Source organism: Lynx rufus, unplaced genomic scaffold (assembly GCF_022079265.1).
Source record: "Lynx rufus isolate CCGP_SWC_20201006 ecotype Redwood Valley unplaced genomic scaffold, mLynRuf1.p SCAF_2, whole genome shotgun sequence".
NCBI lineage: Eukaryota > Metazoa > Chordata > Mammalia > Carnivora > Felidae > Lynx > Lynx rufus.
Genome location: NW_025814834.1, coordinates 167360588 through 167388209, shown reverse-complemented (window position 1 = coordinate 167388209; position 27622 = coordinate 167360588). Strand labels below are relative to the sequence as shown.

The 27622-nt window shown below is 38.6% G+C and overlaps 1 protein-coding gene across 1 annotated transcript; it reads left to right on the top strand.

Moving 5' to 3' along the window:
- DYNLT5 (dynein light chain Tctex-type family member 5) lies at window positions 1–26932 on the top strand. Its single transcript, XM_047082741.1, has 4 exons — window positions 1–119; window positions 17809–17900; window positions 25733–25857; window positions 26729–26932. The coding sequence occupies exons 1-4, from the start codon at window positions 1–3 to the stop codon at window positions 26930–26932; spliced, it is 540 nt and encodes a 179-aa protein (XP_046938697.1).
- The last annotated feature ends 690 nt before the right edge of the window (window positions 26933–27622 follow it).

Below are 27622 nucleotides of genomic sequence, written 5' to 3'. Positions count from 1 at the left end.
ATGATGATGTCAGACATTGCTAAAGACAGAATGGCTCATTCTGTGAAGAAAAGGGGAAGTATGTCTTCTCTAAGTGGTCGAGAATTCTGGCAGAAAGAACTTCACAGGTGCACCAAAAAGTGAGTAACTGAATGTCTAATAACCTAAGTTTGATTATTGAGTAAACCGATTCATAATGCTTATCAGAAGAAACAAATTCCTCTGGGACATAAAAAGGGAGAAAATGGGCAAGAACAACATTCAGGTCACCTTTTGGGGCTATATTTTACAAAAGAAAGAAAACGAGAGTGAGAAAATCTAAGTGATATGTTGATTCTGGCAGCATCTTTTTACTATTTCAAGGAGCACCCCAAAAAAGTCATCTACTCAAAAGAAATGCCATATGTGATGTGGATAAGCTGCATCTTACATGTCTCTTAAATTCTTCTCCTCAATATCATATCAATGAATAGATTTTGCATTTTACAATCTCTCTCTATATAGGGTATATATATGTATATATGATGCATTTATCATTGTTTTATACAAATTTCGTGATGTATTTTCAATAGTTTCCCTTTAAATGGCTGCATAATACTTTGTCTGTTTATAATTCTGGGCTAGTTAGCCATGCCCCAATTCTTGGGCATTTTAGGTCTGTTTCCATTTTTTTTTCTTTTTCACTATTTAATAAGTTTCTGCTTGTTTTCTTTCCAGAAGTATGATTAGTGGGTCAAAGGGTAATAAGTACATTTTTTTGGCTCTTGATGCATATTGCATTTGCTTTCTTAAAAAGATTAATTAATTTTTAATACTTGCATGGCATTTCTTTTTGACTGCCATTGGGAAGAAAACAAAGCAAGTTATCTGACGCAGAGGTCAATGAATTTATATAATAGACTTTCTTTCTTAACGATTTCTGTGGGATTGGAGGATGTGGTATAGAAACCCCCATGGTTTGGGCAGCAAGAGCTGGTGTGTTCTGTGGAGCAGAAACCAGAAAACCTGGAATAGATTTGCATTATAATTCTGAAATCAAATCTTTCCACTTTCAGAGTGTATTAATGTACTTATTTAAAAGTCTGCTTTCCAACCCTGATGTTTGTGGATTACAAATACAGCCTTTTTCACAGATAGGAGATGTAATGGAGTAGCAATCTCACCTAATGTCAGAAGTAAAGCTGGGGGAAAAATTAACTTCAACAACTTTTGCTTCTGACCCTAAGCCCTTTTGGCTGCTAGTCCCAATTTAAGTGTAAGAGGTTTTTGTTCTTTTCAAATTTGTATTTACGTTCTAGTTAGTTACTATAGAGTGCAATATTGGTTTGAGAAATAGAATTCAGTGATTCATCACTTACATACAACACCCAGGGCTCATCATAAACAAGTGCCCTCCTTAATGCCATCTAGCCATCACCCATCTAGCCCTTCCCCACCCGCTTCCCTTCATAGCCCTCAGTTTGTTCTCTATCTTTAAGAATCTCTTATGGTTAGTGTAAGAGTTCTTTATAAAATTATTTTAAAATAACTGTTAGCTTAAATTCAACTTTTTTCAAGAAAATATTTATAATATAGGGCACCTGGGTGGCTCAGTCAGTTGAACATTCAACTTTGGCTCAGGTCATGATCTCACGGCTTGTGAGTTCAAGCCCTGCGTCGGGCTCTGTGCTGACAGCTCGGAGTCTGGAGCCTGCTTCGGATTCTGTGTCTCCCTCTCTCTCTCTGCTCCAACCCCACTCTCTCACTCTCAAAAATAAATAAGCCTTAAAAAAAAAAAGAAAATATTTATAATAGTCTAACATAAATCATGTTTGCAATTTAAGAAAAAAACCTGCTCTTATCTGAAGACTAAACTGTCATTCCTATTTGCATCTTTTTCATTTACATCTTCCCTTTCAAGGAAAATTAGAAAGTCATATAGAATCAGAACATGGCCAAATTTAAATAATTAGGGAGCACTCTTTTCTAAGTTTATTTATTTATTTATTGGGGGGGGGGAACCCTGCACATGAGTGGGGGAGGGGGAGAGAGAGAAGGTGAGAGAATTCCAAGCAGGCTCCACACTCCGAGCTGTCAGCACAGAGCCCCACAAAGGACTGGAGCTCACAAACACTGAGATCATGACCTGAGTCAAAATCAAGAGCCCATTGCTTAACTGACCAAGCCACCCAGGTGCCCCTAGAGAGAGAGCATTCTTTTTTAATTGATGAAATATAAATACAAATCAAAAGTAACAAAAATACAGAAATCATATTACCAACACATTAGGGTAGATTTTTCACTAGCTATCATTTAATTGATAATTTTATTGATGTATTTCAAAGTTAGAAATTTGAACTCTCAAAACATTCAGGAAGGATCCTCTACTTTAATACTTTTTCCTTAAAAGTCAAATGACCAGCTTCCAAATACCTTTGCAAATGCAGAGGCCATTTGGGAGGCTGCATCCTGTGCTCTAACTCCTATTTACTCACTGAGACCAGACTGCAAGTGATTTTCCTTTACAAAATGAGTCTTCACGTACTAGAAAAATTCGAAAGCTCAGTGGCTATCAAATGAAGACGTTGTTTTGAATTTGCAGTTTTATGGGAAAGCACATACCTTTCATTTGAAAGTTATTTAAAAACAATTTTTGATTAAACTGATTTCAATAGTATAAAGCCTACCCTGAAATATGCTCATTTTTTATGTACATTACCTCATTTAATCTCCCCAGCATTAATCCCACCAGGTAGATCTTATTCTCACCATTTTACCATCAAATAACTGAGGCTTACAGGTCAAGAAATGATTTAATGACTAGGGTACAGTCCTAAATCATGAGTAAGGTATATAGGATCCACAGACCCTTGCCTGCTTGCAAGCACTGTGTTCTCCACTATCCTGCTTGCATCCTACTCTCCAGTCATACTCAACTTCCACATTTATAATCCTTCAGTGCTCTGTCTTGCCTCCAGCCATTGCCACATGTTGCTTTCCCATGGGGTGCCCTTGTCTGAAATGCTCTTCTTACACTCTGGCTTCCTTCTCCTCCTCCTCGAGGAGTTAGCTCCACCTTCATCTTTCCAGGAAGCTCTCTCTAACGACTCAACTACAACCACTTCCACTTCCAGTGATTGGGTTGAGTTGGATGTTCTTCCTTTCTGCTCCTGTTGCTTTTCTCTTCTACATGCTACTGGATTTGGCTGTTTTCTTGTCTGTTGCTCTTGTTAGATTATGGACTTATTTGCCTTTATAGCAGTAAACACACTGATAAGGAGGGCAAAGAAGAGTAGGAAGTAGACCTACTTGGAAAGCTGCTTCTTGGGTGTGATGTAAGATCAGTATAGATTCAGCCTCCCATTCTTGGTTTCTCTGTCTACAGTCTTTTACAGTAGTAACTAATTCTTACTATTGATCTTTGGGCATAATGGATATCTGAAGTGCCTTCTGAATTGTGAAAGGAAGATTGAATTTATGTTCACTATAATTATTGGTTTTTGTTTTTTTTAATCCATTTATTTTATTTTTTTTTCAATATATGAAATTTATTGTCAAATTGGTTTCCATACAACACCTAGTGCTCATCCCAAAAGGTGCCCTCCTCAATACCCATCACCCACCCTCCCCTCCCTCCCACCCCCCATCAACCTTCAGTTTGTTCTCAGCTTTAAGAGTCTCTTATGTTTTGGCTCTCTCCCACTCTAACCTCTTTTTTTTTTCCTTCCCCTCCCCCATGGGTTTCTGTTAAGTTTCTCAGAATCCACATAAGAGTGAAAACATATGGTATCTGTCTTTCTCTGTATGACTTATTTCACTTAGCATCACACTCTCCAGTTCCATCCATGTTGCTACAAAGGGCCATATTTCCTTCTTTCTCATTACCACGTAGTACTCCATTGTGTATATAAACCACAATTTCTTTCTCCATTCATCGGTTGATGGACATTTAGGCTCTTTCCATAATTTGGCTATTGTTGACAGTGCTGCTATAAACATTGGGGTACAAGTGCCCCTATGCATCAGTACTCCTGTATCCCTTGGGCAAATTCCTAGCAGTGCTATTGCTGGGTCATAGGGTAGGTCTATTTTTAATTTTCTGAGGAACCTCCACACTGTTTTCCAGAGTGGCTGCACCAATTTGCATTCCCACCAACAGTGCAAGAGGGTTCCCGTTTCTCCACATCCTCTGCAGCATCTATAGTCTCCTGATTTGTTGATTTTGGCCACTCTGACCGGCGTGAGGTGATATCTGAGTGTGGTTTTGATTTGTATTTCCCTGATGAGGAGCGACGTTGAGAATCTTTTCATGTGCCTGTTGGCCATCCGGATGTCTTCTTTAGAGAAGTGTCTATTCATGTTTTCTGCCCATTTCTTCACTGGGTTATTTGTTTTTCAGGTGTGGAGTTTGGTGAGCTCTTTATAGATTTTGGATACTAGCCCTTTGTCTGACACGTCATTTACAAATATCTTTTCCCATTCCGTTGGTTGCCTTTTAGTTTTGTTGGCTGTTTCCTTTGCTGTGCAGAAGCTTTTTATCTTCATAAGGTCCCAGTAGTTCATTTTTGCTTTTAATTCCCTTGCCTTTGGGGATTGTTAACTGTTTTTAGGGCTGGATCTTTTTACTTAAATTATGTTTCTTTGTAATGCAATTTTTATGTTTTATTTTTATTCTTCTAATATTTATTTATTTTTGAGAGAGAGAGAGAGAGAGAGAGAGAGAGAGAGCAGGGGAGGGGCAAAGAGAGAGAGAGAGGGAGAGAATTCCAAGCAGGCCTCGCACTGTCAGCACAGAGCCCAGTGCAGGCCTCAATCCCATGAACCACGAGACCATGACCTGAGCCTAAATCAATAGTCAGATGCTTAGCTAACTGAGCCACACAAACATCCCTGTTTTATTTTTAAAAGAAGAAACATCTTAAGCTGACTCTTACTCTCCCAACATCATAACTGCTAGCATGTTGGCACAACTTCTTTGTATACCTATATAGTTGACATCATACTGCACCTGTAATTTTGAATCTTGTTCGTTTTCTCATTTAAATAATAAATAGTAATGAGGCTGATAAATAGCTAACGTTTAAGTCTCACAGAATCTCTGCAGCAGTAGGTGACAAACTATGGCCCAAGCACCAGGTCCAACCTACCACTTGGTTTTGTATGGTTCCCCAGCGAAGTATGGTTTATACATGATTGAAAAAAAATTAATAATATTTTTTATCATGTGAAAATTATTAAAAGTGCAAATTTCAGTATCCACAAATAAACTTTTATTGGAACACAGCCACGCCTCTCCACGTAGGTGTTGTCTCTGGCTGCTTTCACACTATAGAGTGGAGTAGTTGTGATAGATACCATCAGACCCACGGAGCCAAAATATTTGTTAAATGGCATTTTACAGGACTGTTAGCCAACCCTGCTTCATAAGATAAATGTTATTATCATCCCCATTTTACAAATGAAGCAACAGGTGCTTAGAAATGTTGAGGTTCCAAAGCTACGGAATTAGCAAGTGGCAAAATGGGCTTTTGTGTACAGGCAGGTATTCTCATTCTCTGAAAATTGGCTCTCTATGTGTAACTTACATTAATGAAACTCTTCTATTCATTCACCTGAACCTTCTGTTTCCCATCCGTGGTTAAGAGCAGGTATTGACAATGACATCTTTCTTGTTAGAAGTTCAGCCTTTGGCAGTCTTCAAACAGTATTTGAACAGATGGGCAACTCTCGTGTTCTTAAAATGGAAACAGAAGCCTGAGGTTAAGTTACTTTCCCAGGATAATGTGACATGATAGCCAGGATTATTTTCTCTGAGGCCGGTAGTTGGACTAGTAGGTCAGCCTAAAGCTGGGGACTAAAAAGTCTTTCTTTTGTCTCAAACCAAAATTACAGTGATGTCATGTTACAAGGACTTTGAGTATGACTGTCACAGCTCTCTGCTTAAACCCACTGGTGGCATCTAACACCCATTAGGCCACACTATGTCCTTCCACTTATTCATTTATTCAAGGTTTACTGGGCTTCTACTCCGTGCCAATTATTGTGCCACATGTTAGGCATATAACGGTAACCAACTGTAGGGTTCTACTCTGGAGAAGGTCATTTTTCAAGTAAACTGAAAGGCCACCAGGTAATTTGTTTTTCTGAAAAATGGAAAATGCTGCATTGATTACTTCACTGGAAATGAATATTTATTGACAAATGAGTACATTCTAGGCACTATGCTGGGTGGTGAACCCAGCATAGTGAGCCCAATAATCCTGGAGCCAGCAATAATCCTGGCTCTTGTGGAGTTTACAATCTGGTGGGATAGGTGGTGAACAAGTAATTTTAAGTGTGATGAATTTATTCTACAATTTCCACCTATACTACTGTGAGTTGCTTATGTGCAGTTAAAAATGATGTTGCCCGACCGGTTTCCTGATTTTGGTAAGTGCTGTTGCCATCTAAATAAAGTTAAAGCCCCCCAAAAGACCTGAATGAGATATAGCTCTCCCCCTCCAAAGAGAGAGAAGCTTGAGAAAACAGAAGTGTTCATATTCCTAAATTAAACCACAATAAAAACTAATATTACATTGTACTTGATAGATTATTAAACTGCCTCACATAAAATACCCATATGATTCTCATGAAAATCCTGTGGGTTAACTAGAGAAGATACTTTTATGATCTCCAGTTATCTCATTTATTATCTTATTTCTCTCAGGAGCAGAGTTGAGTTGAAAATATTCCTCATTCCATAGCACATTGTCATCACCAATGTGGGCGAGACCCCTGGTGTTTACCTGATTGTCCCCCTTCTTCCCCATCCACACTTCATTCTCAACTCTAAAAAGGCACCCATAGTACACACATCACTACATATGCTACAAAAATATACATATCTAAGTATTGTATTATATATATATATATGTATTTAATTTCTGTGTATTATGATGTTTTGACATTTAAATATTTATTTTGAGAGAGAGAAAGAGAGAGCAGGGAAAGGGCAGAGAGAGAGAGAAGAGACAGAGAGAACTCCAAGAAGGCTTGCACTGTCAGTTTAGAGCCCAACAAGTGGCTTGAGCCCACGAACCGTGAGATCATGACCTGAGCAGAAATCAAGAGTTGGACGCTTAACAGACTGAGCCACCCAGGCACCCCATGATGTTTTGACATTTTAAAAAACCTTTCTGACTGGGGAGACACTGCCCTTCTCAGGTCTAACCAATTCTTAAAGATAGCCAAGGTCTCAGCAGGGAACATGCCTTAGACATACATGCGAACTATTCAACCCAGAGCCAGCTCCCCTCTATCTGACCCCTGACATCCAGCATTCAGTATTCCTCTGCCTTAATCAGCCTAGAGCCAAGTACCAGGCAACTAGGGATCCTTCTATAGCTTAGAGCCCATCGAAATTATTCAGACTAGCCAGTCTTGAACTGCTTTCCATGCCCAGTTTTGCCTTTCCCTCTGAAACCCCAATAAAGGCTCTAGCCCTGTCTCTTCCCTGCTTCTGTCCTCTGCATCTTGACACTCTGGTGGCACGGCACGGCATGTCTCTGGTCTCTAGGACCTGTGAGTATAGTAAACTGTGTTTTCCTCTGTCTCCTTTTGTGCCACACCTGACTGACCACCTTATACAAAACAAAAATACAAAACAAGCACTTACCAAAGATTTTGACTTACATAAATGGTGTTGCGCTATAAACCTCATTTTGTTTTCTAAATTTCATACATGTCATTCAACATTTTATTTTTTAAATTTACTCATGTAACTGTGGTAGCTCTTTGCTTCTTACTGCAGCATAGTAGTTCTTAATATGTATCCATCACATATGTTTGTACCCATTCCTCTATGGATGAGCGTCCCGGTTGGCTTTCACATGCCATGTGGAACATCTTTGTACATAATCCTTCACTGGCACCTTTGTCAAAACTGCCCTGGGAATGTGATCCAGTATTAAGATACACCACAAAGTTGTAGTAAGTAAAAATGATAATAAATGCAGGAATAGAGAGATAGGTGCATGAACAGAGAAACAGACCAATGGAACACATAGAGAATTCAGAAATAGACCCATAAATATATGGAAGCATCATGTATGAGCAGTGAGGAAATTATGGATTTTTTGATAGATTGTGTTGGGAGAAAGCTGGCTCAGTAGAGGAAGGAAAATGAGGTGGATTCTTCCCTTATACCATTTACATAGTGGATTCTACATGGAAGACTGAAATGTGGAAATCTAGAAAGTGAAAAGAAGAAAGTATAGGAGAATATCTTTGTGTTCTGTGGGTAGGAAAAGATTTCTTAAATAAGATTCCAAAATGAAAAAACAAAACTATAAAAAAACAACTTGATAAACATAACTACAATAAAACTTAGTATATCTGTTCAATAAAAAATATAATAGACATAGTTAATAGGCCAGCATGTTTTTTTTTTAAATCATGCACATTGACAATAAAAAAATAGAGGAGATAAGTAGCAGTTTGCAGAAGCTAAGCCCAAATGGCTAAGCAGAATATGAAGAGACACTCAAAAAACAGAATATAAAGAGATGCTCAAACTCCCTTAGCATGAGAAAAATGCAAATTAAAACAAGATACCATTTGCATCCATCTGAATTGCAAAATATAAGAAGGGAGACTGATAACCAAATGTTGGTATTTGCTGGGCAAATAAGAATAAAAACAAATATCCGTTCAGCAAATAAAACTAACAGAATTGAGAAAAAATAAGTATGTGCATACCTTATTCTCCCATACTTTGAGGAGACCGACACTTGGCGTGGTAAAGTGACTTGCCAAATTATCACAACTCCCAGATGACAGGGCAAAGAATCTGTAGTTCTGTGACCTTAGAATTTAGAGACAACATGACAGTGTTTGTATTTGTTATATGGGCTGAATTGTGTGCTCTCCACACCAACTGCCCGATCCCTGCCGAACACATATGTTGAAGTCCTCATCTCCAGTGCTTCAAATGTGACCTTATTTGGTAACTGCGTCTTTAAAGAAGTAGTTAAATTTATTTTTTTAATGTTTATTTTTGAGAGAGAGAGAGAGAGAGAGAGATGGAGCACAAACAGGGGAGGGGCAGAGAGAGAGGGAGACACAGAATCTGAAGCAGGCTCCAGGCTCCGAGCTGTCAGCACAGAACCCGATGCGGGGCTCAAACTCATGAATCACAAGATCATGACCTGAACCAAAGTTGGACGCTTAACTGACTGAGCCACCCAGACGCCCCAAAAGAGGTAGTTAAATTTAAATGTGTTCATTAGGATATGTTGTAATCCAATATGACTGGTATCCTTCTATGAAAAGAAAATTTGGACACAGATACATGTAGGGGGAGAAGATGTGAAGACCACTATCTACAAGCCAAGGACAGAAGCCTGGAATAGACCCTTCCTTCCATGGCCTTTAGAAGGAACCAGTCCAGCTAACGCCTTGTTCTCAGACCTCCAGTCTCCAGAACTGAGATGATAAATTCCTGTGGTTCAAGCACCTAGTCTGTGAGGCTTTGTCATGGCATCCCTGGCTAACTAGTGCAGTATTTCTAAAGGAGTGAGTGGAATAGTAGCAGCATAACCACAGAGGAAAATGGAGTGGCTCAGAGATCTGTTCTACACAGACTGGGTGGGGTCAAGTTCCAGCTTGAACACTTAAGGTGCTGGTCTTGCATAAGTTATTAAACCCTCTTTTCCTCAGCTTCTTCTTCTATAAAATGGGTTAAAAATGGTAATTGTTGCTTTGGGGTGTGGTGAGAATTTAAAACAATATATGGAAACACCTAGAATGGTTCTTGGCACATCTAAAAACAGAACGAGTATTAACTATTATTATCACATAGAACTTTGGAATCAAATGAGGCCTGTGTTTGAGTCCCAGATCTGCTTAACCAGCTACTATTTAATATTCTTTGAGTCTTAATATATCACCTATAAAATGAGAATAATAATGACCACAGAGTCATTTCGTGTATTCATTAAACACATTCTTGGTACCTGGGTCATGGCATTGTGCTAGGTGCTAAAGATACCACGGTGAACAAAACAGGCTGTCCCTGGGCTTGTAGTAGTGCTTTTGTCAAGATCATAATGACTCTCACGTTACTGATCCAGTCAGTGGTCAGTCCTCATCTTACTTGACCTCTCAATATTTGAGGCTGTCCACTGATCATTCCTTTCCCCTGGAAAATTTTCTTCACTTGGCTTCAGAACACACACTCTCCTGTTTTCTTTCTACCTGATGGGGCCACCTTGTCAGTCTTCCTGCTCCCTGCACTTCTTCTAAGTTTCTTAACGTTGGATGCCTCAGAGAGCAGTCCTTTGCCCTCTTCTCTTATTCTGCAGTTATCCCCCCAGGAATCTCCTCCAGGATAGTCACTGAGACATGGTGCTATATGCCCAAATTTATATCTCCAGCCCTTAACGTGTGTCCCAAACCCCAGGCTCATATATCTAACTGCCTATTGACCTTTCACGTTAGTACATGGTAACCGCCTCAAACTCAGCATCCTCACAACTTAATTCTTTATCTAAATGTCCCCCTTCCCATTCACAGGAAATTCTGTTGAATCAACTTTGAAGATATATACAGAACCCAACTACTGACCACTACCCCCCACCACTACCATCTCAGTCTGAGTCACTGTGTTAGTCGGCTCAAGCTGCCATAACAAAATACCATGGATCAGGCAGCTTAAACAATAGGATTTTTTTTCACAGTTCTGGAGCCTGCAAGTCTGAACTTCGGATGCTAGCATGGTCAGGTTCTTGTGACTGACCTCTTCCTGGCTTGTAGAGGGATACCTTTTCTCTGCTTCTTCACATGGTGGAGAGAGAACCCTGGTGTCTCTTCCTCTTATGTAAGAACTCTAATATTTTTGACCCAGAGCCCTTATGACCTCACTTAACCTTAATAACCTCCTTAAAGGCAGTATCTCCAATACAGGCACATGGGGAGGCGGGGGGGGGGGGGGGCTATTAAGTCTTCCACATATGAATTTTGGAGAGACACAGTTTAGTCCATAGAAGTTACAGTCATCTCTCACTTGGATTACTATACAAGCTTCCTGACTGGCCTCCCTGTTTTTACACATGCCAGCCTACAGCCTATTCTCAAAATAGCAGTTGGAGTGATCATTGTAAAATATAAAGTGGATCTTGCTGTTCCTCTGCTCAAAACTCTCTATAGGCTCCCGCTTGATCAGAGTAAAAGCCATGGTTTTACAATGGTGCACAAAGCTCTACATGATCTAGCTGCCTAAACCTTTGTAACCTCGTTTTCCACCCTCCTGCTTGCTCCCTCCACTTCAGCTACTCTGACCTTTATGCACTTCTTCAGAAATACCAGGCAGCCTCCTGTCTCAAACCCTGTGCATATACTTTTCTCTCTCCCTGACACACTTCCCCCAGATATCCACCCGGCTCCTTTCCTCACCTCCTTCAATCCTTTGCTAATGGAAGCCTATCTTGACTGTTCTATTTAAAACTGCAAACAGCACCCTCTCTTCCGTCTACTTTCAAGGCCCCTTAACTAAGCATTTTTTTTCGTTCCCCTGTAGCTTTTATCACTTTCTAACATAGTACATCATTTACTAGTTTTGTATTTTATTCTCTACTCTCTGTCCCTTCTCACTAAGTTCCATGAGGGCAGAGATCTTGTTCATGTGTTTCATTTTTGTATCCTAAGAACCTAGAATAGTGCCTGGAACATAACACCAACTCAATAAATATTTTTTTTTAACATTTGAATGAACAATTGTTGCAGTATACTAATTCCTGAACAAGCAGGTTCTTTTGCTCACAGATAGATTAGGCTCACAGATCCACATATGTGTTTAGGTGACTAAGGACTTTCATCTTGTAGACATAAGATACATTTACAGCAAATAAAAATTCTTAAATTTTCAAATTTTTAAAACAAGTCATGCGTTTACCTCCTTACTGAAACATTCCATTGTGCATTTGTAGAAAAAAAGAAAGAAAGAAAGAAAGAAAGAAAGAAAGAAAGAAAGAAAGAAAGAAAAGGAAGGAGGGAAGGAAGGAAGGAAGGAAGGAAGGAAGGAAGGAAGGAAGGAAGGAAAAGGGGTGCCTAGTTGGATTAGTCGATTGAGCAGCTGACTTCGGCTCAGGTCATGATTTCACAGGTTCATGAGTTCAAGCCCCACATGGTGCTCACTGCTGTCAGTGTGGAGCCCGCTTCAGATCCTCTGTCTGCCTCGCTCTCTGCCACTCCCACTCATGCTCTCTAAATAAATAATCAAACAAACCTTAAGAGAAAAATAAATAAATAATACTTTAATTTGTGTTGAAAATCTGTTGAGATAGACCACAGTCCTCCTTCATGATCTCCATAGTACTGTAGCAGTAACCATGGCACCCAAACCCTCAGCCTCACCTGAGTGATGATTGCCAAGGGTAATGTGACTTTAAATCTATCCATTCATCCAGGAGCTGCAACAGAATTTTCATCAGCTGTCTTTGACTTTAACCTCACCTTCTCTTGAGTAAGCATTAGTTTAGTGGGCCTCAGACACTCTGATTTTCTGTCCACACACTCAAAATTATTCTATTTTGTCAGACACCTTTTCCGGATTATCTTCAATCACATCAGAGCTTGACGTTTCACAGGTTGTGTGGTTTATTTTTTGTCCTTCAGGATCATTCCTACTCTTAAAAAATGTATCCTACAAGAACACATACCATTTCTCTCCTCTTTCACTTATTAAAATGTATGAAAATTATGAAATTTTAAAATTTCAAAATTATGAAAATCTTGACCTTTCTTTCTATTATAACCTTCCTTTGGCTAGTAAGATGGGGCCAATAATGTGAATAAAATATCTCAAAGGTACATAAAAATCCAGCAAACTTTCTATAAACTGACCACAAAATTAAATTACCTTACCAGACAACTTCCACCTTCTACTGATAGGGGAAGAGTTGGTATGCTTTTTCTCTTAAACATAACATTCATAAAAACATCCTTTAGACATTTTGAGGCAGAAAGTTCCCAACCAAGTGAGCCTTTATACATATTTCATCTTGTTTTCAATATCTTGTTTCTTGAGCACAGGGAATAGGATTTTTCTTTGTGTTGCCAGCCTGCCCACTGTGAGCAATAAATATTTCTTGAAAGAATGAGGAAAAAAAAAACAAACAAAAGAACAAATGTCCAAATTGTATACCCTGAAATAATGTATACCGGAAGCCTTCTTTTTCTCTGTGCGTTCTGAAATATCTCCACTGGGAGGCAGCACATAACTTTAATAACAGGTTTAGGGGGAGGAAAAACAACAAAAACAAAATCATGCCTAAACAATACCGTTCAAAATATGGTAGTTCCAGCTATTTCACGGTTACAAATAGAAGAGAGAGATGATATTCTGACATTTTTAATCTACTAAATTAATGGCTCCAAGACCAGTTATACATTCACATATTATCTCTTCCTGCAGCTTCAAAACATCTAAGTAATAATGGCAGTGAAAATGTCTGGAAATTAATTCTTAATAATAATTACATAGTATTGATTTTGATGAGACTTAATTGAAATTACTTCAGTCTCTTCAATACATGCTTTGTATTTATTCTGTGTAATTCAAGGAGTGAGTAGCAAGTACCTTTGTAAGATGTTTTCAGGAAAACTGAATTTCATGAAACAGTAAATATATTCCAACTTCTTAGCTAATTTTCGTTTTGCCTCTTTTCTGCATAATCAGAACACAGACTGTTGGCTTGGCATGGATGTTTCCAATGTCAATCAAGTACAATATAGGAGGGTTCCTTGTGTTTTTGTGGACCAATTTCATGCAGCTATTTCTGCATCCAGGTTAATGCCACATCTGTCCTCAGCAGTAGTATATATGATTCCAAGTATTACTGAAACTTTACAAATTGTTACTCTTCTCCTAGAATAACATTACTTGATTTGTTCCATGTTTTCACCAGTAGTTTCTGCCAGACTTTCAGTTTTCCTGCATTTACTTTTAATCTACCTTCTTTCCTATAACTTGACAACTCTATTGGATACATTTTGCCAATTGAGTCCTTTTCCTCCATAAATGGCAACAAGCTGATGAAACACATAGACAGCAAAAGCATTTTTCACATTCACAAAATAAAATCAACTATAGTCTTCCCTTTGCAATGAGATCATGTATCTATCTGGAAGGATTATTATTACAAAGTAGGGAAAGTCTGGTCATGGACAACAGAAACACATCTGATTGTAATATTGTGACATATACCCAATAAATGTCTTGTGCTGTGTATACAGCACTGGCAATTAAAATTATAAAAAATTTTTTAGCACCTCGCATTTTTGTCTTTAAAAATTTCAAAGGGCTTGAGTAAAGCTGTTTATCAATAGAAAATATGTACTACATATTTTCCAAGTCAGTATTCTGAACTGATACTGGTCATTTGCCATTCTCAAATATAGAATCTCTTTTATTTCCAAAAACTTATTAAACCCACATTCTGGTTTAGTGTTAGTTACCCCTATTGCAAGAATTTTATATACTTTATCTCTTCCTTCTGTCTTTTTTTCAAGGAATAAATTTTTTTTTCTGTTCAGCTCATTCTTTTCTTTTCTCTCTTCCTTTTTCCAACTCATCTCATTTTAATGTAGGAACAAGCAGATCTCAGTTTCAAAAAATACCATATACAGAGGCTTTTTTTAAGTAACAAGTAAAATTTTTCTGTAATTTTCCATGAAGTTACAATTTTAGTGGATACCTGGTCAACCTTCCAAGGTACAAAAAGCAACCAACAAACCAAATATTTTCCTTCTGCATGAGAAAGAATGCCAGGTTACAATAAAATATTTGAAACCTCACTCCCCAAAGTCCTATCTCCTCCCCAAAACTAACTCCAAGTTTGGTCCTCTAGTACTTGCAACATCCTACTTTTAAGGAGCAAACTCTATATCAGTTAGAATTTATATCAGTATAGGGGCTCCTGGGTGGCTCAGTTGATTAAGCATCAGACTTTGGCTCTGGCCATGATCTCACGGTTCATGGGTTCGAGCTGTGTGTTGGGCTCTGTGCTGACAGCTCAGAGCCTGGAGCCTGCTTCAGATTCTGTGTCTCCCTCTCTCTCTGCCTCTCCCCCACTTATGCTCTGTCTCTTTCTCTCTCTCTCTCTCAAAAATGAATAAACATTAAAAAAATTTTTAACAATTTGTATCAGTATATCTAATGCTTCTTATAATAATGATTTTTCAAAAAAATAGTGGTTTAAAGAAAACAAATATGTTTGTAGAAACAGCCTAGATGGCCAGGAGAACAAATGGGTAAATAAAATGCAGCATGTTCATATATTAAGTACTGTCATGATATTTAAAATATTGATGTATATTACTATTTGTCAGCATAGAAAGTTATCCATGATACATTTTGAGCGGAAAAAAAAAAAGCCAAGCATCTATCATATGCTCCCATATGCAAAGTCATGTCAGAAGAGATTTTTGTAATGTTAACAGTTGTTAGAGAACCACTGGGGTTAGTAATTTTTTGTGTAATTTTACTTTAATCTTTATACTTTTTTATGTTTTGAACTTTTTACCATTTACATGATTACTGTGGAAATGAAGAAGGCACGAAATGAAATCACCTTTGGTAAGATTTAAAAAGCCAGTCTCCAAAACCTTCTGCTTGCACACCTATCTTCAGCCAGTGGGTTTTTTAAATTGCCCTTACGACACTTTCCAATTTCATACTGATAAATAGTATTGCACTGATTGTCAATTTTTCCATAACTAGGAGCAAAGCAATAGTGAAGACTCTTTGTAAAAATCCTTATTTGCTTTTTTTTGTCTGAGACTTCTAACACGTGAATTTAAATTTTGAACCAACACTACCTCTCTTTCTGTGAGTTTTTAATATGGTGTTAGTAGAAAAGAAATTGGGTTTTTATTAACACTTGCTGTATATTTATGCAAGTTTCAAATGCAGTCATTAATTATTTCAAGTAGTCCCTCCCCCTATTTTCATTCTGTCTGATATGATCATATGTGAGACTTTGTCACTGGGACTCAAATAGGATATTTGAAACCTAAGTCTGCCTTTTCTGTATCTATGGCATTAAGCCCTTTGCCTTGCCCTTTATCTCTGAAATGGGTAGAATAAGAGCTCTTTGACTAACTTAAAGGCAGTTGTGAAGGTAAAACAAGATAATTGATGGAAAATGATTTGCAAAGTGAAAACTAGCACATATAATAATGGGACAGGCTGCTTTATCTTAGAATCAGGGGGCTTTTGCAACATGGGGTTTTCTGAGCAGAAGCAATCAGCTTCTGTGGGTACTGCCCACAACACCTGCAGACAATGTGGCCAAGCAGGTTGGTTGCTACTTCAAAGGGCAGCAGAAAACTGAGGAAAGCAGGTGTTACAAGAATGAGAACTAAATCGCTAATCCAGAAATCTATCATGAAAACACAGCCATAATTACTTGCATTGTTTTCTCGGGATGGGTGAGTAAACCTTAATTTATTGCATAAATTGTATTAAAGGATTTTTAAATAGATTATCTGTGATTTTCTTAAAATATCATTTGTACTCTGACTCAAAAATAAATAACAAAAACATTTTAAAATTTTTTTTAAAAAAGGGGCGCCTGGGTGGCTCAGTCGGTTGAGTGTCCGACTTCAGCTCAGGTCATGATCTCACAGTCCATGCTCACGGCTCAGAGCCTGGAGCCTACTTTGGATTCTGTGTCTCCCTCTCTCTCTGCCCCTCCCCTGCTCATGCTCTGTCTCTGTCTCAAAAATAAATAATAAAAACATTAAAAACATTTTTTAAATACCATTTGCAAAGAGTTTACTAATTCCAAACAGCTGAGAACTAAGTATTTTAGTCTTCTTGCAGAGAAAAAAAACCCCAAAAGATTAAAAACAAATATCTGTCATTTAATTAAGGCAAAAACATAGTCTGCTTAGAAAACTGGTCACTCTGAAAACACACATAACCGCGCGCGCGCGCGCACACACACACACACACACACACACACACACACACACTATTGTAGTATCTCCTTTGAAGAGACATCTGTTTTAACTTCCATTTTCACAGGTGGAGAGAATTGGGGGTAGATCTGAGACTGCCATTAGTGACAACTGGATTTTCTCTGAACTAAGCTAAATTAAGTGGTGCTGGAGGGACATTAGGGACTCCTCTTTGCTTGGGTCTCCAGTTCAGCACCTGGATAAGCTTATATTGCCTTGGTAACCAAGCCAAAACCCTTTCTTAATGTTGAAAAGGGTGGTTGATGCTTATGATTTACAATAGTTTGGGTGAATTGTGGTTTCTCTCACCATGTGGGTGAGTTTCTTGTTTTTCTTTTTTCTACTAAAGGGATTTTGTGTGGTACATATTACTAAACTTTTATAAAGTATATTATCCCATGTATATATATAGTTGTTTCCCAACATTTTAAGCTTCCTCCTGTATTCCTCAGTCCCTTTTGTTAATTTTGGCCACTTTGAGGAGAGAGTCTCTGCATTGTGGTAGACATGCCATTGAAATGGCTTTTGAAACAGGTACTCCATTACCACACAGACCAGTCCATGAATACTTTGTGAGTAGTCAGATGCCTTGGGCTTCACTGGACTGCACTGGGCTTCAACCGCTATATTGAGACCTGCTCCAAGTAACTTCTCTATGCGTTAATGTTTCCATCTCTGAAATGTTTTTGACCTTAAATGTGTCACCGGGATATTTGCCTGTGACTTGCTTGAAATGTTCTTAGGGAAGCTTTACCTTGGTAACATTTTTGCTGAAAGCAACAATGTGTTTTGTTGTTGTTATTATTATTATTATTATTAACTATTGAAATTTGTTTTCTTCCTTGCTTTTAGCTCCATGAGTACTGTGTCTTATATGGATGAACCTAGCCAGCGGGATGTTGCTTCTCGCCTTACAGTTCAGATGGAAAACACCTATCAACTAGGTGTGTTATTTTACACTCATTCCTATTTTAAACTTATAATCTCATTATTTACTTAAAATAATATCTGATAACATGGCATCATCTTCATTATTAGCACAATATAAGGGGTCTTAATTAAGTGATTTGATGTGTTGTAATTTCTTCCTCTGCAAAATGGGACCAACACCCATTGCTTAATTTTCTTTATCAGTGTTTCCTAAATACCAAGCAATTCACTGGGCAGCGCTGATGTGTCTTGTGTATTACTGAATTAAGAAGTTCATTTCTGGGCGTTTCTGGGTTATCCTGTGGAGTTATTTTATATATACTTGAGTTAAGTGAAAGAGATATGCATTCAAGTTTTACCCAGCAACCCAACCAATGTTGTTGATAAGTGGAGAAAAAAGCCTTCAAAGCAGAAGCAAATGATTCCTGGTCCCCCATTGACAGAGGTGTTTATCCCTTTCCACTGAGGTTTTGGGTCTTTGAAAACAAAGATCTTTGCACCTGCCCCCATACTCTCAGACGCAGTCCACAGTGAATACATTTTCCTATTCATGTTTTCTCATAGACCAGCTTGTTTTCTCTAAATGTGTACCTGCCCACTATTATCTGCCCACTTTATATAATTACTGCTATATAGAGATTCCATAGAGACTTACCAGTGACCAAAAGAAGGACTCTCTGGGCCACAGTGATTCTATCTGCAGCCAGTTAACTTCAGGAAAATTACAGACCATCAGTGCATTTCATTAGGCCTTGTAGCCAGTTTTCTAGGGTAATCCCCAAGACTATGTGGATTACAAGGCTCCATAATTAGTCAGTCTACTGGTATTTTCACAGTGCCTGGGGTAGACAACTAGTATTCCTGCCATCCCTTCTGGTAACCTTACCCAGTTTCCTTTGGGGAAGCCTCACCACTGCCATCATTATACTTTGGGTCCGTAACATTCTGCTGAAGCTGACACTAGCTTTAGAGATACAGTAGTGACTGATTCTGAGATAGCATATGACCCTTTGATTGGTCAAGCCAATCTAAGCCTTTGGGATTCAGCTCAGAAAGTGTTGTTTGGGCTGTTGAAGAAGCAGATTAGATTCTGAAACCTGAAAGAGGTAGGGGTATGGCAGCTTTTGCCATCTTGTCCCCAACATATGACTCCTGAGAGCATGAGAGAATCAAATCCCAATGTCATTACTAGAGTCCTAAATCCAGCTATCTGCTTTTAGACTTTTCATTAAATGAACTATGTTTGGGTCAGGCTTTCCTCCACTTATAACTAAGAGATCTTAACTGTTCAATGCCTAGCACTTTGGGTTCTGCATGTTGAAAGGGTTTTGAATCAGATTTTGACAAGATAAAGGAGTTAAAATATGAAGCCCTTTGTTTCTTCTTCATAAGGATATGTTTTCATAACTTATATTCTCAAATAGAGTAAATAATCTTACGTATTTTAGATGTACTGAGAGTTGAACCAAGTTAGAAAAGTAATATTAGAAACACCTTAGTATATTTAAAAAAAGAAAAAGAAAAGAAATATCTTAGTATAAAGTATTTCCCATATTTTCTTACAAAAAGTCATGTGAATTATTCCTTTGTGATTAAAGTCTTTTATGTTTGACAATCTATTTCTTAAGCATTCAACTAACCATCTTGTTCATATTCAAACAAAAATGTATTTCCACTTCTACTTGTTTCTGGGTTTATTTTGCATCTGAAAGGTACTCTTTGGACCTCTGGTAAAGATTTCCTCATATCTACAATGCAATACTTCCCAAAAGAGTGGGGGGGGGGAACTGTCAATCACCAGCATTGTTGTGTCTAATTTTTCTCATTCCATCCAACAATATTTGTATCATCTATTTTATTTTTTTATAAGTTTTTAAAAATATTTATTTATATTTGAGAGAGAAAGAGAGAGCACACACACGTGAGTGGGGGAGAGGCAGAGAGACAGAAACAGAATCCAAAGCAGACTCCAAGCTCTGAGCTGTCAGCACAGAGCCCAATGTAGGGCTTGAACTCACAAACTGTGAGATCATGACCTGAGGTAAAGTCAGAGGCTTAACCGACTGAGCCACCCAGGCGCCCCTCATCTAAACATATTTTAAATGTTTAGTGTGTTTATCTTCCCTTGAGGGAGTAATTATAGCCAGAATGAGATGAAACATAAGTATAATTAATGAAAGCAAAAAGGGAATGGAAAAATCAAAATATATTTCTTGTAATAAAACACCATTTACATTTTCTCATTATTTAATTGATAAAACATGAGTATAGAAAAAAATACAAGATGTGGATCCACTGTGTCTGAATTTGAATACTAATCTTGCCAATTCCTAAATGATGTTTGAGCAAGGAATTCACCATCCTCAAAATCTTAGTTTCTTTACCTGTAAAAAAGGATAATAGTCCACACCTTATGGGGATGTTGTGAGAATTAAGTGGAGGAATGCATTTAAATTGCTTCTTTATTCATTGCCTTCTTGTTTCTCAAAGCAACTGAACCTAGGGCTTTACTTAAATCACTAAGAAGAAAGGCCTTCTGTGACCTGTAATCTAATTGCATATGAATTATGGAATGAGTTCTTCACAGGACTTTTTTCTGGAGCAATGGTTAAAGAAGTATCTGATTCTTTAAAAACACTGACTGTAGGGGCGCCTGGGTGGCTCAGTCAGTTGAGCATCCAACTTCGGCTCAGGTCACGATCTCACAGCTCATGGATTCGAGCCCCGCATTTGGGCTCTGTGTTGACAGCTCAGAGCCTGGACCTTGCTTTGGATTCTGTGTCTCCCTCTCTCTCTGCCCCTCCCCAGCTCTCTCTCTCTCTCAAAAATAAATAAACATTAAAAAAGAAATTAAAAACACTGTAAGCAGGTCAGACAAGACCTATGGGTGGCTATCTTTGCTGCCACACTGAGACAGCCTGCCTGAGAAGGTAGTCAACATAATGAAAAGTAGAACCTGAAGATGGAGAGAGAGGGAGACATCACTGGAGCCGAGCATCCATGGGATAATCAGGCCCTGTCATCAGATGCTCTCATGGACAGAAACTGTCAAGCTCTCCACCCTGACTTCACTCCACCCCTTAGGGTCCTTCCTAATTGTGGAGGTCTTACTGCCTCCCTACTTGCACCCTCGCTGATCTTGGTGCCTTCTCAGCAAGAACAATCCCCATCTCCTTCCTCAAAATGAGGTAGCAACCGTAACAACCACACTAACAATAATAAATACATAGTGGGGAGGGGGGGTTGTGCATGGCAGGCACTTTTCTAAGCATTTTAAATATTTTACTTCATTTAATCATAACAAAAAACAGTATGTGGTGATTCTTATTATTATCTCAACTTGGAGAAGCTGACACACATATTAAATAACCAAATTTGTATCTATTCTATCTTAATTCTATTTTTGTGACAAGTCTTTTTCTTTTTCTTTTTCTTTCTTTCTTTCTTTTTCTTTCTTTCTTTCTTTCTTTCCTTCCTTCCTTTCCTTTCGTCCTTTTCTTTTTCCTTTTCCTTTTCCTTTCCTTTCTTTTTTTTTCATCCCAACCCTTCTTCAGGTCTTTGCTTTTTTATTTTTAAAAACATTAAAACAGGGGCGCCTGGGTGGCGCAGTCGGTTAAGCGTCCGACTTCAGCCAGGTCATGATCTCGCGGTCCGTGAGTTCGAGCCCCGCGTCGGGCTCTGGGCTGATGGCTCGGAGCCTGGAGCCTGTTTCCGATTCTGTGTCTCCCTCTCTCTCTGCCCCTCCCCCGTTCATGCTCTGTCTCTCTCTGTCCCAAAAATAAATAAACGTTGAAAAAAAAAAAATTTAAAAACATTAAAACATTTGCTTTTTCCTCCTAAAAAAATAATCACTCAAAAAAAAAAAGAAAGAAAAATAAAGTAAAGAAAAAGAATAAAAGCTTTGCCATTCCCATTAGTTGACTCTGAAAGTAGATTCAGGAGCTTATTTGGGAAGTCAAAAATTAAACATCCACTCTTTCTCTCTCTTTGCATCTCAGCATCCCAGCCTAAGCAAGGCAAAAGATGATTCTGGCTGCACAGGAAGGAAGAGGTCACAGAACAAGTGAGAAAAAAAGTACATGATGATATCTGCAAATATTTTCAAAATAGAATCTGGTTAATGAGATGTTAAAACAAGGAAAACAAAGCCAAATGCAGAAGGGACATTGGTACAGTTGGACAGTAAGAGCCGGAAACAGAGACTCAAGTGCCACCAGGATTCTGTCTTCCCAGAACTAACTAGGTGTGGGCCTCCTCCTCTCACTATGGCCTGGCTTCCTCTCCATGATGAGAATCATGGCCTTCCATAGTACCTAAGGATCACATGTCATAACTTTTATCACCAGAAAGAGGCTGACTTTTTACCCCCTATTTCAAGTTTAAAATCAAAATTCTGAGAAAGGATTCTAATTGGCCTGGCTTAGGACAAGTGCCATTCCTGAGCCAATCAACCATAACCTGAACTTCAGCTCAAAGGAGGTCATGGTAGATCCTAAAGAAACATCTTGGTTAGAATTGGAAAGCTCTCATCTTCCCAGGAGGGGAGATGCTGTTCCCAAATGACAGGGAGGAGTACTAGACAGACAAATATCTGCATTGAGGGAATTTATTTGCTGAAGGGAACAATGTGTACAAGTTACTGTAATATGCAGCCAAATTAAGTTCTGTGTGAATTATGTAGGTTAAGGTACATACAATATGTGTGCTTGGTAGGAGGGAGTGAAAAACAGAAAGGTATATCTCGAATGTACATAATCTATTTAATTTAGTCCAAGCCACTAGTATCATTTTTTAAAATTTCTTAAATAGAAAGGGGAAAATCACCCTCAAATTTAGACTCATTTCTCTATAGAATGCAAGTGGAAATCTAAAAGATCCACAGGAAGGGGGCACCTGGATGGCTCAGTTCTTAAGCCTCTGACTTCGGCTCAGGTCATGATCTTGCCGTTCGTGAGTTCAAGACCTGCATCGGGCTCTGTGCTGACAGCTCAGAGCCTGGAGTCTGCTTCAGATTCTGTGTCTCCCTCTCTCTCTGCCCCTCCCCTGCTCATGTTCTCTCTCTCTGTCTCTCTCTCTCTCTCTCAAAAGTAAATAAACATTAAAATTTTTTTTAATTAAAAAAAATAAAATAAGAGATCCGTAGGAAGACAACCCGGAGGCTTGTAGGTATTTAGGAACTTGCCCACCGGGGTTGGTGCCCTATCTCTGACCCCATGAAGTAGGAACACTCAGGACCAACCTGAAGTTACAAACTATATGCCTCTGTGTTTACAACTGCTTGTCTCTGTCCTGTAGAAGATAGATTCCTGCTGACTAAATATTGGGGTTAATTATACTCATTGTATCAGATGTGTCTCCCTTTTACCTATCCAGATCCATTCTCCATGCTGATTTAATTGAACAATTCCTATATAATCATCAAAATAAAGATACAACTTATTGAGCCTCAGGAGGCTGACCTAACTCAACAATAGGCATGGGCTGTAACCTTCCAGTTAAGTTTGGCCAATGGGAAACTTCAGCAGGAAGTAGGAGGGAGGGAGGAGTGTGAGCTAGAATGTTTAATTCCCCATGGCCTACTGTGAGTTCATCTCAGGCTGTTTGTATCCACCAATGGAAAGGCATAGCTGCTCTCCAGGGAGCCCTCTCCGTGTGCCTCTTCTGGGATCAAGAGTTCCCTTCTCAGATTCCTAAGACTGGGGTGGGTTGAGGATAATACCCTCAGTTTCACTAGCAAGGGATACTGCACTGTCCTTTGTTCTGACATCCTGCTCAGAATTTCCTAAGGAGTCTCTTCATTAAATACTCCTGGAATTGTCCTTATTTTAGTGTGCTATATATTTCTTTAGACCCTGATACCGTCATTAAAAATAAACACTTACAGGGGCGCCTGGGTGGCGCAGTCGGTTAAGCATCCGACTTCAGCCAGGTCACGATCTCGCGGTCCGTGAGTTCGAGCCCCGCGTCAGGCTCTGGGCTGATGGCTCAGAGCCTGGAGCCTGCTTCCGATTCTGTGTCTCCCTCTCTCTCTGCCCCCCCCCCCGTTCATGCTCTGTCTCTCTCTGTCCCAAAAATAAATAAACGTTGAAAAAAAAAATTAAAAAAAGAAAAAAAACACAGGGCACCTCGGTGGCTCAGTCGGTTAAGCATCCAACGCTTGATTTCAGCTCAGGTCTTGATCTCAGGGTCATGAGTTCAGGCCCCAAGTGGGAGCCAAATAAATAAATAAATACACTTAAGACATATTGATGACTATTAAAATACAACTGAATTTAATTATTGACCTCATTCCTTTATCCATATCAGTACAGCAGATAATGATTGAGCCACTCTACACCAGGCTCTGGGCACATGTACATGTTGTACAATGACAGAGGGATGATGAGGTTAATATTCCCAGGACGTACAGGGAAGATTGCTGGGATACAGGATAAAGAAAGTCTGTCTGAGGCCTTTGCTGTGAATGTGGACTAAATGTCATTAAGAATATAAGCTCTCTAGGGGCGGCTGGGTGGCTCAGTCAGTTAAGCGTCTGACTCTTAATTTCGGCTCAGGTCACGATCTTGCAGTTTCTGAGTTTGAGCTCTGCGTTGGGCTCTGCTCTGACAGTGCAGAGCTTGCTTGGGATTCTCTCTCTCTCCCTCTCTCTCCCTCTCTCTCTCCCCTTCCTCCATTCCCTCTCTCTCTCAAAATGAATAAAAGAAACTTAAACAAAAGAATATAAGCTCTCGAGTCAGATAAAATAAGTACATCCCAGCTCTGCCACTGTGTGATTCTGGGCAAGTTACTCATTGTATTTAAACCTCTGCATTACCATCTGTGAAATGGAGATAACAGTAGGGGTCACCTGAATGATTTATTGGAAGATTATATAAGGTAATAAATATATACTTATCACAGTACATGACATGTAGAAAAAGTTCAATAAAAGTAGTTATCTGTACTATGATTATTACCTATACAATGTTTACTTGTAGTTAAATTCAGAAATCATACATTAAACATTTTGTACGCCTTTAGCATTGTATTAGACTCTGAGGAGGATAACATATGATCTAGCTTACCGTTTCACTGGCGAGAAAGGCAGAAATGCTTGAGCTATTATCAGGTAGATTAGGATCAGTGGGGACCCAGAGCATTGGGAGTACAGAGAAGAAAGGGATGATTTTTTTTACCTGAGGAGGGGAGGAAGGCTTTCTGGAGAAGAAAACCACTTGAGCTGGCCTTGAAGCATGAGTGGATATTTCTCAGATGAACAAGATGAGGAAGATGCTCTTCTTTTTAAGAATGTACACAAGCATCCCATACAAGACAGATGAAGTCCATGAGGCTGAAGGCATTGACATAGAGAGCTGTGATGGAGAATGAAGGGGCTGTAGGTGCTAGACCTTAGACTTTGCTAAGGGAAATATCATGGTCAGATCTGGGTTTTAGAGTGACCCCTCCAGTTGTAGTGTGGTATACATAGATTGGAGGGGGAGATATAAGAGCTGGGGGGTGGGGGTCAGTTAGAAAGATGTTGAGACTTTAAAATAAGTCATTAATTGTGGGAGCTGGCACTGGCGAGGAGGATAGTTTCAATATCAAACCTCGGTGGTATTGAGTACACTCTTCAGGTAGTCTGGTAAATGTGTGGCACACACTTTGGTAAGAGTGTGTTGTCTTCTGGTCCTCTGCCAGAGAACCTGACTGGAAACCTAATTAGGACCACTTTTTTCCTGAAATAGAGGCCACTCAGAAGATTAAAGGTCTCCGCATGATCCAGTACTCTTTTGATTAGCCTACTGGGGGGGGGGGGGGACGATGTCATTTGAAATTACTCAAGAAATTTCATCTGTATTTTCAGGTCCTACCAAACATTTTCCTGTGGTCATTGTCAATCACATTTTGAAAGATGTGTTAACTAAGTATCTACAAGAAGAACAGTATGAGCCAGAGCTCTGTAGACAGATGACTAAAACAATTTCTGAGGTATATATGTGATTTGCCTGAAGTGTTAACTTTAATTAGAATATTGCTAAAAGGACAACACCCTACTTTTTGATGAAGGCAATTAATTTGCAGTAGCAGTAAAAATGCTTATGTATATCTTATGAAAATATTTCTTAGGTTATATTCCGCATATGTGTGTGTATGTGTGTGTGTATGTGTGTGTAAAAAGCCTTTGCCTTAAAACAACCATTATGTGCATCATTTTTGCATGTATTTTGTTTAAAAAATGGATACAACTGCCCCATTTATTAAAATTTTTATTTTCAAAGATACAATATTTTAATGATCATTTTCTCTTCTTCAAGGTAATTGTTTTGAGTGCCGTCAAATACAGATGCTGCAACCTTTAAATACATTTCTGTTTTTATCAACTAAAGTGGTTGCCCTCCATTAGGTTTTCTTTAGTTTCTTCTTTAAAACAAACTCTTTAATAAACATCCATGAATAGTCATATTACAGGAGACTCCAGATGTATGATCCCTTAATTGGACATAAACACGGTGGTAGAACTCTAATGCCAATATTCTTTGAAAAGAAGCCATCTTAACATAGATTTTCAAAGAACGTAATAAATCCTTTAAATCCTGTTCTCTGAATTACAATTTTTCCATGAGACTTAGAAAATGTAGATATATTGCTGGTGCTATAATTTTGTCTCTAAATGTCCTATCTCATGAGAACAGTGCTTGAAGAAAATCATAGTTAAGTTTCCACAACAATTACTGAAAATATCTACAATACATCATGGGACTTTCTTAAATCCACCAGATTTTTGACAAAGATTAAGACGTCTAAGTTTCAATGTGGCTAAGGGAGGACCTTTTTTTTTTGTTGTTCTTTTAATTTCTAGGTTATTAAAGCCCAGGTCAAGGACCTGATGATTCCACGGTATAAGCTAATTGTGATTGTTCACATTGGACAACTGAATAGTCAGAACATTTTTATCGGAAGCAGATGCCTCTGGGATCCTAAAAGTGATACCTTTTCATCTTATGTTTTCAGAAATTCTTCTCTCTTTGCGCTTGCAAGTGTCTATGCTGTTTACTTTGAGTGATTGAAAATAAGAAATGTAGTTCTTACTTTTTTAAATCACAAAATAAGCTGTATCTATGTACACAAAAGCTTCACTGCTCAAAAGTTTGAGAAAACAACAGTAATATTTCAAACAACTGGCATTTTTGGACTTTTTCATGCTCTGCTAAGAACTGAGGGAGGGAAGTGTGGTGCAAGAAAAACTCTTGTTTATCCAAAAGAAGAACTAAGTTTTGGTTCCACTGGATCATTTTTCATAGACATGGATTCTTTTTTAATATTACTTTGGTACTAATTACTTTAATTACTCTTTAAATAGACAGTTGAAATTTCCTGCATTGTTTTTTAATGAAGACAAGTCTAAAAAATATGGCTGTATACCCTGACCAATAAACGACAGAAGAATATTCAACATGGTATACACAAATGATAAATGTTAATGTGTCTCAATGCTGCATGTAAAAGAATACTGGTTTTCATTTTGTACTTAATAAATTGAGCAGCATTCATTAACTGCAATTATTGTTACATGTACCTGACAGTTGAAACTGCTGAGGTAGAATTAATGATTTCATAACAATTACTGTTGTCCCACAGGGCTGCTCGCTAAAATTGGAAGCTCTTGTGGGTTGCCTGCACTTTACAAAATTGTGGGAGAGCTGAATGTTGGCTCTTCAATAATGGAAACTGTAAAGTGAACAAAGGCTTTTTA

Bases quoted from the DNA above. Each gene is read 5' to 3' on its own strand.
- DYNLT5 (XM_047082741.1), top strand. From the start codon at position 1: ATGATGATGTCAGACATTGCTAAAGACAGAATGGCTCATTCTGTGAAG. The intron at 120-17,808 runs GTGAGTAACTGA...CCTTGCTTTTAG, and splicing joins CTTCACAGGTGCACCAAAAA to CTCCATGAGTACTGTGTCTT. The intron at 25,858-26,728 runs GTATATATGTGA...TTTAATTTCTAG, and splicing joins TGACTAAAACAATTTCTGAG to GTTATTAAAGCCCAGGTCAA.